The sequence below is a fragment of the Chiloscyllium punctatum genome, chromosome 5, assembly GCF_047496795.1.
Source record: "Chiloscyllium punctatum isolate Juve2018m chromosome 5, sChiPun1.3, whole genome shotgun sequence".
NCBI classification, from domain to species: Eukaryota; Metazoa; Chordata; class Chondrichthyes; order Orectolobiformes; family Hemiscylliidae; genus Chiloscyllium; species Chiloscyllium punctatum.
The window spans coordinates 143,328,371-143,341,668 of NC_092743.1; the positions used below are offsets into that span (position 1 = coordinate 143,328,371).

Consider the following 13,298-nt stretch of genomic DNA (forward strand, 5'->3'; position numbering starts at 1 on the left):
TAGGAGAGCTAAGAGAGGGCATGAAAAATCCCTGGCGGATAGGATCAAGGATAACCCCAAGGCATTCTATGCGTATGTGAGAAACCTGAGAATGACGAGAACGAGGGTAGGTCCGATCAAGGACAGTGGTGGGAGACTGTGTATTGAGTCGGAAGAGATAGGAGAGGTCTTGAACAAGTACTTCTCTTCAGTATTTACGAACGAGAGGGACCGTATTGTTGAAGAGGAGAGTGTGAAACGGACTGATAAGCTAGAAGAGATACCTGTTAGGAAGGAAGATGTGTTGGACATTTTGAACAACTTGAGGATAGACAAGTCCCCCGGGCCTAATGGGATATATCCTAGGATTATGTGGGAAGCAAGAGAGGAAATTGCAGTACCGTTGGCAATGATCTTCTCGTCTTCACTGGCAACTGGGGTGGTACCAGGGGACTGGAGAGTAGCGAATGTTGTGCCCCTGTTCAAAAAAGGGAATAGGGATAACCCCGGGAATTACAGGCCAGTTAGTCTTACTTCTGTGGTAGGCAAAGTAATGGAAAGGGTACTGAGGGATAGGATTTACGAGTATCTGGAAAGACACTGCTTGATGAGGGACAGCCAGCACGGATTTGTGAAGGGTAGGTCTTGCCTTACAAGTCTTATTGAATTCTTCGAGGAGGTGACCAAGCATGTGGATGAGGGTAGAGCAGTGGATGTAGTGTACATGGATTTTAGTAAGGCATTTGATAAGGTTCCCCATGGTAGGCTTATGCGGAAAGTCAGGAGGCATGGGATAGAGGGAAATTTGGCCAATTGGATAGAAAACTGGCTAACCGGTCGAAGTCAGAGAGTGGTGGTAGAGGGTAAATATTCAGCATGGAGTCCAGTTACAAGTGGAGTTCCACAGGGATCAGTTCTGGGTCCTCTGCTGTTTGTAATTTTTATTAATGACTTAGATGAGGGAGTCGAAGGGTGGGTCAGTAAATTTGCAGATGATACAAAGATAGGTGGAGTTGTGGACAGTGAGGAGGGCTGTTGTCGGCTGCAGAGGGACTTAGATATGATGTAGAGCTGGGCTGAGGAGTGGCAGATGGAGTTCAACCCTGCCAAGTGTGAGGTTGTCCATTTTGGAAGAACAAATAAGAATGCGGAATACAGGGTTAATGGTAGGGTTCTTGGTCAGGTGGAGGAACAGAGGGATCTTGGGGTCTATGTACATAGATCTTTGAAGGTTGCCACTCAGGTGGATAGAGTTTGTAAGGCGGCCTATGGAGTATTATCGTTCATTAGCAGAGGGATTGAATTCAAGAGTCGTGAGGTGATGTTGCAGCTGTACAGGACTTTGGTTAGGCCACATTTGGAGTACTGTGTGCAGTTCTGGTCGCCTCACTTTAGGAAAGATGTGGAAGCTTTGGAGAGGGTGCAGAGAAGATTTACCAGGATGTTGCCTGGAATGGAGAGTAGGTCGTACGAGGATAGGTTGAGAGTTCTCGGCCTTTTCTCGTTGGAACGGCGAAGGATGAGGGGTGACTTGATCGAGGTTTATAAGATGATCAGAGGAATAGATAGAGTAGACAGTCAGAAACTTTTTCCCCGGGTACAACAGAGTGTTACAAGGGGACATAAATTTAAGGTGAAGGGTGGAAGGTATAGGGGAGATGTCAGGGGTGGGTTCTTTACCCAGAGAGTGGTGGGGGCATGGAATGCGCTGCCCGAGGGAGTGGTAGAGTCAGATTCATTGGCGACCTTTAAGTGGCATTTGGATAGGTACATGGATGGGTGCTTAATCTAGGATAGAAGTTCGGCACAACATTGTGGGCCGAAGGGCCTGTTCTGTGCTGTATTGTTCTATGTTCTATGTTCAGGGCAGGTGGATAAAGTGGTTAAAAAGTCATACGGTATACTTGTTGTTATTAACCGAGGCATAGAGTTGAAGAGCAGGGAGACTCTGAGTATCCATTCTATCTCTGCCCTTCAATTTTGCAAATCCCTTACATACAAGTGAAAATAAACCAAGTTTATCCAATTTCTCCTCGTAGGTAATATCCTTGAAATCAGGCAACATCCTGGTAAACTGTTTCTTTACCCTCTTCAAAGTCTCCACATCGTTCAGGTAGTGTGGCAACCAGAACTGTTGTCAATATCCCAAATAAGGCTGAACTAAAAGGTCACACAGCTGCAACATAACTCACCAATTTTTATAGTCTGTGCCCCAACTAATTAAGACAAGCATGTCATACACCTTCTTGACCACCTTTATCTACTTGTTTTGCCACTTTCAGGGAACTGTTTTAGAAAGTAAATTGTTAGCTAGGAATACAAATTTAACAAAATTCAAGAATGAATTAGATGGCACATTTTATATGTGGTACCTTCAGGTTGGGATGATTCTTCCGATTTATCATCGTCGTCATCATCCTCATCATCGTCATCTTCTTCTGACCCTTTCTCAAATTGTAATTTAGGTCTCAGTTCCTTATCTTCAGGGTCAGGAAGCAATCCAGTGGCTATGATTAAAGTTTTTTCAGTATCATGTTCAATCTTCACAGATAATGGTCCCAAGGGGTCTTGACATTCTGAATCAACATGTACGTTCTCATCACAATTAACTTTCCCATCTTCCTTAAGAGGGACTGTGCTCTGATCTTCTTGAGGTGGTGGGGTCGTAGGACATTTTAGCCCACCTTCAGCTTTGCTATGATCATTGTCAGTTTGTTCTGTACTTTTTTCTTCCTGAACTGGTGTGGATGTGACAACAGAAGGCATTTGGCTCAGACAGGCACCTGGTTGGTTTTGAAAAGGCGTACTACTCCGCTGGCTAGCTCCTTTGTTTTGAGCAAAGTTTTTATGAGCCTCAAGGAAAGAAAGCTCAGAGTCATTTAGAATATGGTAGTCTGTCCGACTGACTCCATGCTTTGCAGCACCGATCAATAAGTCTTTGTCATGTTTGCCGCATTCCCACCATTCAGGCAGATCCATGCTTGGCTGGCACAACTTGAGTCGTTGATCGAGCTGAGCATGAAGCAAAACCTGCTCTCGAACTTTCCGGAGAAGTTCTATTCGATACAAGGTTCTAGAAGCACGTTCTTCTGTAATTGGCTCGATGAAAATGCTGGCATCAAGCTCTTCGTAATAAAAACAAAATACTTTCATAAATATGGGAATCAAAATTGACTTAAGTTCCTTTAATTTGGTGACTTGCTAAATGTTGCAATTTAGGCTGGTGCACAGTACAGAGAAAGTGAGGACTGCAGATGCTGGAGATCAGAGTTGAAGAATGTGGAGCTAGGAAAGCACAAAGGTCAGGCAGCATCCGAGGAGCAGGAGAATCGACGTTTTGGGTATAAGCCCTTCATCAGGAATGGAGGGGTGGCTGAAGGGGGCTGAGAGATAAATGGAAGGGGGGGGCTGGGTGGAGGGAAAGGCAGTTGGGAATGTGATCAGAAGAGGAGGGTGGGGGGTGAAGCTGATAGGTTGGAGAGGAGAGTGAAGTGGATAGGTGGAAAGGAAGATGGGCTGGTAGGACAGTTCAAGAGGGCTGTGCCGAGTTGAAGGGTTGGATCTGGATTTCTCAGCTGTGCTTTTCCAGCACCACACTCTTCGAGTCTGATGTACAGTTTGGATCATATTTATGGCAATTGATGCAGCTGCATTCCCCCCCTCCCACTCCGAATCCAAACTGATGACTTCTTAAGTCTATCACCTGGTTTGGCTCCACATTTTAAAGTCTTACCTTCACCTGGATTGGGAGGCATACGGCACACTTTTCTGCACATAGCCACAAAACAACTGAAGTATTTTTCCAAACTGTCGTCAGACTTTTTATCCAGTCTAGCAAAGGCACGGAACTGGTTCCAGTCAAATTGCTTCTTTGTGGGATCAAAAACTACACCAAAGGTTGACACAACACGATAGAAGTCGGCTTCTTCTCTCCTGGTCCATCTGTAATTTGAAAATGCGTTTAAGAAAGTTATTTTAAACACCGAAGGCCTGTAGCTCTTCACCAATCATATGAACACCCAACTACAAAATTATGTCGGCATGTTGGGAAATTCCAGTGATTTAGGTTTGCGACAGCCATGATCCCACAAGTGTATTGCTCTGCTATTTCTGAGTTACTCAAATATAAAACATAAAACAAATCCCAAAATGTGCCAACAAAACCCTCCAGCACTCAAATATTTGTCAGAAGACATCCATAAAAGATGAGGTAAAGATTGAACAATCTCTTTTTAATTATCAGTGCCCCAAAAGTTACACTTCAACATAGAAGTTAATGGATTTCTATCTAAAACACACAGAAATCCTGGATCACTGACTAAGTTGTGATTTTCAAAAACAGTATGTTTTTAGTTCTTAATATATAAACTCAGGCTATCTTATGCATGTACAATTTGAAATAGGCAGCAGTAAGAGACAAGACAAGAAAAATAAAACCATTTTCTTCAGTCCAAAGAAAGAATGAAGGGTTCATCAATTGACGATAAACGGCCTTACAAAAATAGGAAACATGCTTGTTTTGTATAATACCTTGAAAAGATCGTCAGAGATACAACTAGACAAAAACGATGGGCAAGCAGAGGCCTAGCTATTAAAGAAATGCTGAAATATTTGATGTAAACAGTGAGCTCTGAGAAAGCACTTCAAAAGAGGACGAAGATGGAAAAATAAAGGGGATCAGAGAGGGTACTACAAATTGGGTTTTCTAGACTACTGAAAGCATGTTTGCCAAACATGAGGTGGTGAGAATGAGGGAACATATAAGACACCAAAGTCAGAGCAGCTGTAATGAGATCATAGGTGTAGAGGATCAGAGGAAGGAATAGGCCAGATATTTCAAAAATAATGAGAATTTTATATTGAAGTTGCTGGTGAACACGACTTGGCAAAGTATTAGAACACCAGTGTAGAGACAACAAATGCACAGATTTCAGTATCAGCGGCAATTGAGCTGAGAGCAGGACAAAGGTAGCGAATATTACAGATATTCATATTTGGGTGTGCTAGCTAATCAGCCTTCTTTAAACACCATCAACACTGTTTAACACTGATCCTTTACTTTATTCATACAAGCAACTATGTTGTTTGCAAACAATAGAAAATATGCTTCAAAATACAGTCATATGGGAAACAGGTATTCACAAGAGAAGCATTACATAAAAAAGTGTAAGTTTGTGTTAAAAAAAGTGGAATACTTGTACGGTTGAGAAACAATCATATTTTGTCACTGAATGACAAAACATTACCAAAAATATTCTGATTCATTAAAGTAGAACTCAAATATAAATTAGCCCTGACTGTAACCTGGTCATAGGGTCAGTGGAACAAGTTTCAGGCTTGTGCTGATTAATGGTAACGAGACCGTGGCCACCTTAGCTCTCGGTGACATTGTTCCTAAATAATTAAGGTTTAAAGGATACGCTTTATAAACTCTCACATAGCAACAGATAAAAGAACAAAGCTCTGTACTTATAGTTGGTGGGTTTAACGGTGTAAACCAAGGGCTTCTGTCAATACCAGAGGTCTTCAATGGCTGAAGGTCAGTCAACATTTGACTGCAGAAACTTTAATCCAGAATTTGCAAAAAAAACCCAGCAAACAAGAGGAACAAAATAAGCAATGTGTATCAAAACCTTAATAGCTATATTTCAAAAGTTAAACTTCCTAATTTGAAATATCCCCATTAAAACTAAATCCAGCTTTTCAAAACTATTTTGTCTAGGTGCAGGAAGGGAGAAGTCACCGATAGCAAAGCAAGAGTTATAGATTATGTGCTTGAGAGGTGCGGAGCAGAAATAATATCATGGCTTCAGCAAAACAACATCAATATGGTTCGAGCAATATTAAGTCGATATAGTTACAGTACAACAGCTATAAAGATGTACCCCTTTCAAACTCACTTTCACATATCTCTGGCTATGTTAGTTTGGATGACAAGTCTATGGTGTAAAATTATCATTTACTAGAAGAGCAACAAAAGAATATGCATAAACTTCATACTGTTAATTAATTTCCAGCATATTGAACTTCAAATATTTTCAAAGGAACTCATTCTGATGCTAAACTAGTATGATAAAGTTGATAACTATGAGCCCAGTTTCTGAATTGAGTTGCTTTGATAAATACTCTAGTTAATGGAAAGTGTTCTGAATACCATTGTATAAGATTCAGTCAAAATGGTTCAGTAGCAAGTCATGTATTCAGAACTGTGATAAAGAATGGTACCAATGTCTCAGACATTTTTCCTGATTGACTTATTCATCACAAATGTTTCTAACTTTAACCCTATCTTCTGAGATGAGTTGAATCAAAAATATTTTTAAAAATGTAGGACACCAACCAGTTCTAGCACAGTTCACAAATATCTCATTCCAAAAAGATACAGTAAAATAAATCTTAATGAAAAGAAACTTGAATTACTTTCGGGCCAGAAGTAATGCTCACAAATTTAATTCCTCTCCCACCAATATCTTCGGCTAAAGTAAAACTTTTGTGCAACACACAAATGGGTTAAAATGATTAGAACGCCAAGCAATTCCATGTGGCTCTAAAACCCCTTCATGAGATCTTCTTGGGAGATAAGTATTCATCTTAAAACTTACTGATGAAATCCTAGCTTGCCTTAAGCTAGCCATTACAAGAATTACGCCATTGAAAGTAGCGTCATGGTCCAAACATTCATCTGTTCAGATCTTGCTTAACTCACCTTTTGGTGCCACGAACTGGAAGTATAAAAACCAAGTCTTTTGGGGTCAAAAATTACTAGAATGATCATTGTTTCATCTTTGTCAATAACCCAAACCAGAAAAAAAATAGACATTCAAAAGGCTTTCAGGTCATTAAAATAAACACAATTCAAATTCACTGTTCTAAAGCTACTATTTTGCCTTTGGCCTCTGAATTTCTCAATTCAGAAGATCTGAGAGCAGACAGCAAGAATCAGACATGTCTCAGTAGTGGCACTAACATTTCATGAGCCATGAGTTTTTGAAATTCCATGTCCCACTCTAGAGACTTCAACAAAATCCAGATGACTTTCCAGTATAGCACTGAATGGCAGAAGAACAATCTTTTGATGGGATATTAAGCAGAGACTGCATTTGTCCTCTTAGTTGGATGTAAAACAGCTGAATGTGATATTCATAAAATTCTGACATATATATATCATTCAAGCAACACCACAAAAACCACATTGGTCAATTATTCATACCATTACCATTTGTTGGCTTTGGGTACTCCATTTGGCATATTATTTAAAGGTACTTACTGACTGTGAAGAAGTTCAGAATATCCCAAGTTCACGAAAGATACTTCATAAATACTCTCTTCCCTATTCAAGAAAGTAAGGCAGAAAAGGTGCCAACATATTTTCCCCTCTTCCATTGAATCCTCAAAACTGGATCTTGTTTTCCTGTTTAAGAGCAGCTAGCTCTGGTTAGAGTCCAGCTGTTACCTTTCTGCCCTGGAATCCATCTTGCACACAACAGAAAGGAGCATGATAGGTGCCTAGAATAACCTGAACCGGGAAATATTTACACATGCTACACTTTATTAGCAGGCAGTTTAAACATTTTGATGACCTCCAGCCGAACGAACTGTAACATCTACAATTAAAACCCATGTATGAATCATGATGAAATACAGAAGCGATATCACAACCTGTGGAACATGATCCCCAATAATCATCTGATGCTGAGTGCTAAATGAATGCTTCACTGGCTGATAGAACATCAGCCAGATGAATAGTCGCAGGCTCCCAGTGTGAAGGTTGCAGGCAGGGAGCACAGAAAGCTCCATGAATGGTGCTTTGACCAGATGCTGACCCAACTACAAACTTAGGGTGGATTGCTGAGGTCTCTGGGGGCTCACCACAATTAAGACCCTTATATGGCCAATCACTAGCTGCTTGCCATCTGCTCTAAATTTCAAACCCGATCAGCAGGGGATTAACAGCAGGACTAAGGCCAGCAGGTCACTTCACTCACGTGTGAAGAGTTGAAGGAGTGGTTAAAACAGATGGAGAAACAGAGATGGGCAGATAGGGAGCGGTGGGGGGGAAGGAAAAGAGGGGAGGAAGGAAGAGAGAAAAACAGAGAGAGAGAGACACAGATAGGGGGAGAAAGGAGGGGGGGAGGGGGTGAAGAGAGAGAGAGACAGACATGCACACGGGGTGGGGGGTGGGGGGAGGGGAAAAGGGAGGGGGAGAGAGAGAGAGACAGAGAGACAGAGAGAGACAGAGAGAGAGAGAGAGACAGAGAGAGAAGGGGGTATAGAGAGAGAGAGACAGAGAGAGAGACAGAGAGAGAGACAGAGAGAGAGACAGAGACAGAGAGAGAGAGACAGAGAGAGAGAGAGACAGAGAGAGAGAGAGACAGAGAGAGAGACAGAGACAGAGAGAGAGAGAGAGAGAGAGAGAGAGAGAGAGAGAGAGAGAGAGAGAGAGAGAGAGAGAGAGAGAGAGAGAGAGAGAGAGAGAGAGAGAGACAGAGAGAGACAGAGAGAGAGAGAGACAGACAGAGACACATAGAGAGGGGGAAGGGGGGAGGGGGGAGGGGGGGGGAGAAAGAGCGAGATTGAGCGTGAGCAAAACCAAGAGAAAAAGAAACAAAGAAAGAAATGTGGGGCGAGAAAGAAAGCGTGCGTCTCTCCCTCACATTGCCCCTTTTCATGTGAGCCACCTTATATCGGAGTGCTGAAGTGCGAACCCAATCTGACTGCAGCGACATGTGGGGACACGGTTTCGGTTTGCACTTCTGAAGTTATGATGCAGTTGTAGCAGCAAGTCAAACATTTATTCATAATTCTTGTAATCTTTGCCTTAGCTTAAAAGTTATTTTGAATCATAATTACAATAATTGCTTTAGAAAGGTCAGTATTACTTATTTTTGTAAAACACCTGGAATTAACCTGTCTTCTGGTCTTTTCTCAATCCTCCAACACCTCAGTAGTAAAAGGCAGTACTTTAACGTTATGATCACAACCACAAGAAATAGGAACAGGAGGAGGCGGCCTTGAGCTGTTCTGCCATTCAATCGGATCGCTGGTGATCTGACCTACCTCACATCCACTTTCCTGCCCTTTCCCCATAACCCTTGATTCCCCGACTGGTCAAGGATCTATCTCAACCTTAAGTATGCAAAACAACTCTGTTCCCACCTCCCTGTGGCAAGGAGTTCCAAAAACACACAACCCTCCAGCTTGGCAAGCAAACTTACATTCAGAACAGAGGTAAAAACAATGACTGCAGATGCTGGAAACCAGATTCTGGATTAGTGGTGCTGGAAGTGCACAGCAGTTCAGGCAGCATCCAAGTAGCTTCAAAATCGGCGTTTCGGGCAAAAGCCCTTCATCATGTATGTAATGAACTGCCAGAGGAAGTGGTGGAGGCTTTAAAACAACTTTTTCCCACATAACTTTTTCCCCTCTCAGCATAAACCTCTGGTTTTGGATTTGTCCACCGGGAAAAAGATTTTGATTATACTCTGTGCCCCTTGCATGATTTTGTAAACTTCAGAGCTTTTGCCCGAAACGTTGATTTCGAAGTTACTTGGATGCTGCCTGAACTGCTGTGCTCTTCCAGCACCACTAATTCAGAATTACATTCAGAACACAACCCTGAGTGAAAGAAATTCCTCAACTTAGTCTTAAATATGCCCCCCTTTATTCTGAAGCTGTACCCTCAGGTCCTAGACTTGTCCATGAGAGGAAACATCCTTTCTGCATTTATCAAACTTGTTAACAATTCTTTCTGCTTCAATGAGATCGAGTCATAGAGATGTACAGCATGGAAACAGGACTTTTGGTCTAACTTGTCCATGCTGACCAGATATCCTAACCTAATCTAGCCCCATTTGCCGTCACCTGGCCCATATCCCTCTAAACCCTTGCTAATCATATACCCATCCAGACACCTTTTAAATGCTGCAATTGTACCAGTCTCCACCACTGACAGCTCATTCCATACACGTATCACCCTCTGTGTAAAAAAGTTGTCCTTTAGGTCCCTTTCAAATCTTTCCCCTCTCACCCTAAACCTATGCCCTCAAGTTCTGGAACCCCCACCCCAGGGAAAATACCTTATCTATTTCCTCTATCCACGACCCTCATGATTTTATAAACCTCTATAAGGTTATCCCTCAGCCTCCGACGCTCCAGGGAAAACAGCTCCAGCCTGTTCAGCCTCTCCCTATAGCTCAAACCCTCCAACCCTGGCAACATCCTTGTAAATCTTTTCTGAACCCTTTCAACTTTCACCTCTCATTCTTCAAAACCCGAGTAAATTTCCAACCTGTTTAACCTTTACTCCCAAGACAATCTCTCCATAGCCCAGATCATCCTAATGAACCTTCACTGAACTGTACCTAATGAAATAATATCTTTCCTTAATTAAAGGGGACAAAACTGCTCACAGTACCCCAGATGTGTTTTAGCTTAAAAGTTATTTTGAATCATAATTACAATAATTGCTTTAGAAAGGTCGGTATTACTTATTTTTGTAAAACACCTGGAATTACCAGCATCCTGTACAGTTGCAGTACGATTTCCCTATTCTTATACTCCAACTCCCTTGAAATATTAGCCCTCCCAATTACCCACTGCATTGTGTACTAGCTTTCTGCATTACATGTACAACGTCCCCTTGTGTTGCAGATTTCTGCAAATTTTCTCCATTTAAGTAACATTGTTCTTTTTTCTCCCTTCCAAAATGAACTTCACATTATCCTCCATTTGCTAACTTTTTGCCCACTTACATAACCTATCAATATCTCTCTATAAACTGTTGGTATCTCTCTTGCAACCTGCCCTTCCACCTCTTTTAGCGCTGTCTACAAATTAGTATAATACATGCACTTCCTTCCTCCTAGTCATTAACGTATATTATAAACAGTTGTATTCCCAGCACTGATCCCTGTGGAACCCTATTGGTCACAGGTTGCCAACCTGAAAAAGAACACCTTATCCCCACTCACTGTTTCCTGCCCATGAACCAATTCTCTATCCATGCCAATACCTACCTCCAACACTTTGGATCTTATCTTGTGGCATAACGTTTTGTTAGCCAACTTGGATTTTAAGGCATTTTACAAATACATCACATCTACGGGCTTCCCTCTATCCACTCTGGTTCAGACTTTCTTGAAAAACTAACAGATTAGTCAGACACAATTTCACCTTCACAAAGCACGAAACACTGCTAATGCTGGCTAGTACAATGCATCTAAACTGTTCAATGATAATACATCGCCTGATCATTTCCTAAGCCCAAAATCTCTGCCTAGGAGAAAGGCTATCTTGAAAACTTATCCATGTACTATTTGTCAGCATGTTGATGCTATAAACTCCAGTTTAGACAGATTATACTTTTTTTCCCCAGCCTAGTTATATGAATGGTTTACCATCCTATTCAATATATACTTGGGTTATAAAATAAGCACTATAAAAAGCTAGAGAAATATATTCCAGAACAAAACAGAAACTTTGAAAATTGTTAATAAAATTAACCATAGTATATATGTCATTACCGTTGACGTTTCTCAGATATAGCTGCACTTCTCTCTGCCTCTCGAGCCCTCACTTCGTCTCTTGGCCGGCGTCTACGACGATCACTTTTATTCAGCGCTTCTAATTTCATCTGTTCTCTCTTGTAGCTCCGCTGATACGCTGTAATAAGGCGGCGCAGACGTGTTGTGAGAACAGAGGTGCTAGGCCAGTACAGTTTGTCTGATTCATCATCTTGGTCAAGTTGTTTGCCTGTAAAATGATGCATTCAGTAATGCTGCTGGTGTTGATATCCTCAGGACATAAATTTAATAAAATCATGTTCTTTTACCATAAAAATGGACAATCTAATCTTGACTATATTTTTAATTCTGTCTTCTTTGTATAGAACACTCATTATGAAGATTTCTTGAATATGTTCTAAAATGGAAACGCTAACAATTTAATAACTGCAGGACATTATGTAAGTTCATAGATTAGGTTTCTAGCACACTTGCATAAAGATTAAAAATGGCATCGATATATTTTCATATCTTATTTGGATATTAGTCAATTTTTTGCAAGAACTAATTTAACATTTGTTATAGTGCTTTGTAACATTCTATCTTACAATGTGATTCCTCTTAGAGGTATAAGGGTTCGACTTCGAACCTGCTACAGTAAATTCACAAACCCAGGCTCCTCAGTTTTGTGGATACTGTATTTTGGTGCCACGACCTCAAAAACAAAATGTTGAAAGGAAACGTTTTCAATCCATGGATACTGCTCGATGTGAACATTTCCAGCAGTTTATGTTCTTATTTCAAATTTCCAGTAAGAACAAAAGAACCGTACTGCACAGGAACAGGCCCTTTGGTCCACCAAGGCTACGTTGACACATGATCTCTCTCTAAACTAAAAGCTTTTGTCTCCATGCGGTTTGTGTCCCTCCAGTCCCTGTCTGTTCATATACACCTCAATATGCTTCTTAAATGTTGCGATTGTATCTGCCTCCACTATCACCTCTGGCAATGGATTCCAGGCACTTATCATCCTTCGGGGAAAAACCTTGCCTCTCGCATCTCCTTTAAACCTATCCCTTTTACATTAAAGCTGTGCCCCTTAGTAATTAGCATTTCTACAATGGGGTCGGGGTGGGGATAAAGACTTTGACGATCCATTCTATCCCAGTTCCTCTCATCATTTTGTAAACTGGTCGCCCGTTATTCTTTGACATATAAACAAATCTAGTTTGTCCAATCTCTCCTTATAGGTAATACCCTCTAATACTGGCAACATCCTGGTAAACTGTTTCTATACCCTCTCCAAAGCCTCCACATCCTTCTGATAGTGTGGTGGCCACAACTGTACATAATATTCCAAATGAGGCCAAACTGAAGTCCTATGCAGCTGCAATATAACTTGCTAATTTTTATACTCTATAACCTGACCAATGAATGCAAGCATGCCATATGCCTTCTTGACCACATTATCCTGTTGCAGTTCCACTTTCAGGGAACTGTGGACCTGCATACCTCTAATCCCTCTGTATGCTGATGCTTCTAAGGCTTGCCATTTACTGTATACGTCCCTCTTGCATTAGGTCCTCCAAAATGCAATGCCTCACTTTTTCACTGATTAAATTTACCACTTCTCTGCCCAAATCTCCACCCTATCTAAATTTTCCCGTTTCCTCTGGCTATCCTCCTCACTATCCACAACTCCCATAATCTTTGGGCCACCTATAAACTTACTAACCAGGATACCTACATTCTCCTCCAAATCATTTCTATACATTACAAACAACAGAGGTCCCAGAACTGATCCGTGCAAAACACAAC

The 13,298-nt window shown here is 41.4% G+C and overlaps 1 protein-coding gene across 1 annotated transcript in view; it reads right to left on the reverse strand.

Annotated features, from left to right (window-relative positions):
• chd7 (chromodomain helicase DNA binding protein 7) overlaps positions 1-13,298 on the reverse strand; it is a 350,049-nt gene that overhangs the window by 28,808 nt on the left and 307,943 nt on the right. Inside the window, exons 29-31 of the mRNA XM_072571578.1 lie at positions 11,502-11,730; positions 3,713-3,921; positions 2,352-3,104 (exon numbers count right to left, since the gene is read on the reverse strand). Of these exons, the coding sequence (XP_072427679.1) occupies positions 2,352-3,104; positions 3,713-3,921; positions 11,502-11,730 (1,191 nt within the window). The remainder of the gene's footprint in view (positions 1-2,351; positions 3,105-3,712; positions 3,922-11,501; positions 11,731-13,298) is intronic.